This window comes from Lactuca saligna, chromosome 4, assembly GCF_052625555.1.
Source record: "Lactuca saligna cultivar CGN05327 chromosome 4, ASM5262555v1, whole genome shotgun sequence".
Taxonomy (NCBI): domain Eukaryota; kingdom Viridiplantae; phylum Streptophyta; class Magnoliopsida; order Asterales; family Asteraceae; genus Lactuca; species Lactuca saligna.
The window spans coordinates 91,383,304-91,387,663 of record NC_136420.1 but is presented as its reverse complement, the minus strand read 5'-3'; the positions used below and the strand labels follow the sequence as shown (position 1 = coordinate 91,387,663).

At 35.0% G+C, this 4,360-nt stretch overlaps 1 protein-coding gene across 1 annotated transcript; it reads right to left on the bottom strand.

Annotated features, from left to right (window-relative positions):
• Positions 1-277: 277 nt before the first annotated feature.
• On the bottom strand, positions 278-3,911 carry LOC145042383 (putative flavin-containing monooxygenase 1). The gene is made up of 5 exons (XM_078990785.1): positions 3,315-3,911; positions 2,589-2,826; positions 2,102-2,277; positions 1,161-1,519; positions 278-848 (listed from the first exon to the last, which is right to left on the bottom strand). The coding sequence occupies exons 1-5, from the start codon at positions 3,747-3,749 to the stop codon at positions 506-508; spliced, it is 1,551 nt and encodes a 516-aa protein (XP_078846911.1). The 5' UTR covers positions 3,750-3,911; the 3' UTR covers positions 278-505.
• Between the last annotated feature and the right edge of the window lie 449 nt (positions 3,912-4,360).

The following is a 4,360-nucleotide window of genomic DNA, read 5'->3' as shown; positions in this document are numbered from 1 at the left end:
AAATAAAAACTATTGTCTTAACTTTTCATATGAATATGAAGTCTTAGGGCGATGTGCTTTTTGTGAAGTCACAAAATGTCTCGTTTTCTTTCTGTCTAAACTACAAAAACAATCCCTGGACTATTTATTTAGTATTTAGAGGAATTTAGTCATTAGAAAAGAAACCCTTTCAATCGCCCGAGTACACGGAATAATAGTTGTTGGTCCTACAAGGCTACAATTTGCACACAACTTCATAATAGTTTATGAATTAACCTTAAACCTTAAACTTTTCAAATAAGGCCAATAAATTACAACAGCATATATAACACTTACCCTTTACAATTTTCTCAAATCGAGTCTATCGTGATTTCAAAGGTAGAGAATTACAAGATCATGGTTATTATTGGTAAAAGTATAGTAAATCGCTCACATGAGCAACAAGAGAAAATGCATTGCTACATTTCGCAATTAGCTCCATAACAAAGTCCTTATTATTCATGCGCAAGTCATGGTTTTTATAAACTTATGGATTAGCATAGTCCATGGGGCCATAAGGTTGAAATAAGTCGGCCCAAAACCCCTTTTTACGTCTAGGGTTCCAACCCATGTCTTTGCAGAGTTGATCATTATACCATATATCCAAAGCTGTTATGCATGACCTCTGATAGTATTCACCAGAGGATTTCTTCATATAATCATCCCAATTTGAGATATCTTTCTCCATTTCTTCAATGCTTGGTAGCTTGAATCCCCCATCAAGAAGCTCTACAACCCATCTGCACCTTATTTCCGATGTGAACAGGTTGGAAAAACTCTCTGAGAATCCAATTATCGCTAATTGTGGTATTCTTGGCTGAATGCATTCCCTGATACAATACAAAAAAATAGCATGTTGTTTGTGTTCGCAATCCCATTTCTCTGCAACTTCAGACATAATAAAACATATTGTACCATGTAAATTAGACTTGGGCCATATAATTTTTTGTTGGTGAGCCAAAAAAAGTGCAATTTTTTGTCTCACCATCTTTTCAAAAATTTCTGATGTTTCTAAACTCTTTGCAACGGATTTGCTCGTTGCTAAAAAGTTCCTCACACATTCTACCCATTTTAGTGACAGTGAATCCAGTGTTACTAGGCTATTTTAGTGACAGATTGAATGAGTCATATGTCTTGCTCACCTATAGAGAGCAACTCGGGAATCTGGTGGACGCGCAATGACGTGGCGAAAATCTTGTGATGTGAAAATGTTTTTGAGCTTCTGGATCCCTTTGAATCCGGTAGCTAATATGACTATATCCGTCTGAATTTGTTTATTTCCTCCATTGACTACAATGCCATCCTTGTAAAATCCGAAATCGGGAGATTTCTGTAAGAGAATTCTTCCGGTTTCGACTCGGTTGAAGAAGTCTTCGGGCATTGCCGCAAGTAAACACGAACGCATGTCCTTAGAGAAGCTACGCTCAGGTACCATGTTGAATTTCACGAGAGGAAGATTCTTTTTTATGTGGGTTTCGACCAGTTTTGAAATACCCCACCTCTGGTATAAGATATAACAATGTACTTTTATTGATTTGTTTGATTTTATTTCTGCCTATTATATGATTATACATTGGAAATTCACCCTCTCATCTATATACAAAACAACTTTTACTACTATAACTTAACTAAGAGATGTTTTAAAGCATAATATTCTAATAAGAAAAAAAATGAAAATATAATATTACTCCCTTCCTTCATCCCAAAATTATTGTTCACATATAAAAGACAAATAGATTAAAAAAACATTAATTATCACTAACTTTATTAAATAAAATGATAGTTTTACCCATTTGTTGCATTTAATTTTATGGTATGTGGACTAATAATGATGAGTATTTTTATAAAAAGGATATTTATTTTTAGAAGTAGACTGTTATTTAGGACAAACCAAAAAGAAAACATGGATTATTAATATGGGATGGAGGGAGTATAATTGAATAAAATTTTCAAAATAGAAAGTATTCATAATATAAGGAAAAATAATAAAAAATACAATGTTGTAAAAAAACCAACGAAAGTAGAATGTTATAATAGAGAAGTAAATGAGCTTTAAGCTCAAGCTTAGATAAGGGGTGCTTACAAGAGGTGATAGAAGGGTTGCCAACATACCGAGTAGAAAACCTTCTCCCGGTTTATGCACCATAAGCTCTGAAAAGCGGTTTAAATATAAATATTGCAACGGAATTCCCCATGGACTGAAATTAGATATCTTCCATCGGTCTTTTCTGTATACAATTGTACACGGATTTTCTGGTCCTGATATCAATAGAAATGAAGCTAAGGAAAACCAGATAGGTTAAATGCAACGTTTCATTCTTTAACCAATTATGCAACCATGTCTCGCTTTTTTACCATTTAATTTGCAAATATCTAAAAACTTTTACAAATGTATTAAAACATTATGCTTAAGTTTTTATCAATTTATTCAATGATGAAAATTTATGGGTATTATGTTGCATGTTGCATGTTGCATATTTGGTCGTAAATGAAACATAGTAGTATACTTAATACTTCATCTAAATATGTTGTATGCAATTGTAGATAGATTATGATCATGTGCATCGAACCATTTTCTGATGAACATTCCATCGCGATATCAAGCCCTTGTTTTTGGAACCCTACAACAACAACTCTCTTCCCTTTAACGAATTGCTTAGCTCTTTCATGATCCATAGCAGAATAGTCCATGGAGTGAATTACTTTGCCATGGAAAACTTCGGGGCTTGTGTCGTGAGTGAATGGCGGTATGTTTGGAACATCTTTGAATCTTCCCACACACAAAATCACAAAATCTGCTTCGTACACCTGTTTTGGAAGTAACTTTAATCTCTCAAAGGAATGAAATCTAAAGAAAGTAAAAATGTGTCACATGTTTAGTTGGCAAGAAAATGACATTCAATTTCATTGGTTTGTATGCTTCTGTTTGGTTTGTAAATCCGTCTAAGGATTTCGAATAATGATGAATGACATTATTTATTTGATTTCTTAAAATCATCTTTCAAGCAACTAATTGTTGTATCTTCAACAAGGAGGAAATGCTTGAAATTTATTATCCGCACATGACAACACGTTATGAAACAAATTTAAACAACTTACAAAATTGAATAATTAAAGAAGAAACATACGCACTATGATATTACTAATAGCCAAATTTGTTATGAAGGTTTAGGAAAAAGAAAAACTAATTGCGGCATCTACAACAAAAACGAAATACTTGAAATTGAATTCCGTGAGTTTAAGATCGAATTAATGTTGAAATCAATCACTCAAAAAATTTTGTGAATTCCACTTACCTTCGTGGATGGTGTTTGACTTTGACTTGTCTCAACAGTGACTTCCCATTTACCTTGTGGAAAAGTTCCGTTGATTCCATTCCAATGCGACCACATATACGACGATTCCCCATGGAAGTCAATTTCTTTCACTACGGAATGGAATCGAATATGCTTCATCAAGTCAAACTGAGTGGCATAGGAGCGAAGATAAGTTAGGACTTGGTCTTGTGTAGGGTAGTCATCAATCACTGAAGAAGGCCATGGGAAGTCTGAAAACTGGTACATCCCTTTGAATGTTTGTAGCTTAGTGGTTCGTATGGTTTTAGCCCATACGCCACCAATATCTCCATCAGACTCGAAAACAATCGGATCAAAGCCTTTGGAAAGACAGTATTTACATGCTACAAGACCACTAATTCCAGCCCCAATGATTACCACTTGTTTCTTCTCCATGCGATAAAGATGTTTAAGTTCTGTACTGGTGTACAAATCAATTGGGTTGAAGACTTGAAGTCTGGAGTGGTTAGGATTGGGTAACAAGTACCAGGATCAAAACCAAAACTTTTTGTTTGGCGGTGGGTGATTACTACGAGGTCAAGATTTGTCGGGACGTGGATAATTGTTAGTGGAATGAGGAGATTCCTTTTAATACAACATTCTAATAAAGGAAAATGACGTAGATGCCCCGTAATGTTTTTAGGATTGGTCCATTTAGCCATTTAATTTATTTTGTGGCTTAATAAGCGATCGAATTATTTGTTACCTGATAATATAGTTTCTTTTACCTATTGTAGTCGGTTAACGTTGCCACATAAACCTAACCTAACATGTAAGCGATGACATGGCAAGAAGTTAAATCGTCCAACAACCGCAACGACGTCGTGTTGAAGGCGAATCGTAAGGAGCAATGATCGACAATTCTAGCACCTCCATATAAAATGAAGACTTCCTTGACCTAAAAGGGCACATTTGCAAACTTCTTTACCCCAATCTCGTCTCTAAGTTTACTCCAAAATGGCTTCGAGCGGACGTGCAGAACACAGCTGGTCTCCAAATTACCGCCG

Excerpts from the sequence above, each read along its gene's own strand:
- LOC145042383 (XM_078990785.1), bottom strand. The coding sequence starts at position 3,749 with ATGGAGAAGAAACAAGTGGTAATCATTGGGGCTGGAATTAGTGGTCTT. Across the intron at positions 2,278-2,588 it reads GGAATGTTCATCAGAAAATG|GACCAGAAAATCCGTGTACA; the intron begins GTTCGATGCACA and ends TATTGATATCAG. Across the intron at positions 1,520-2,101 it reads CAACCCTTCTATCACCTCTT|AGGTGGGGTATTTCAAAACT; the intron begins GTAAGCACCCCT and ends ATCTTATACCAG.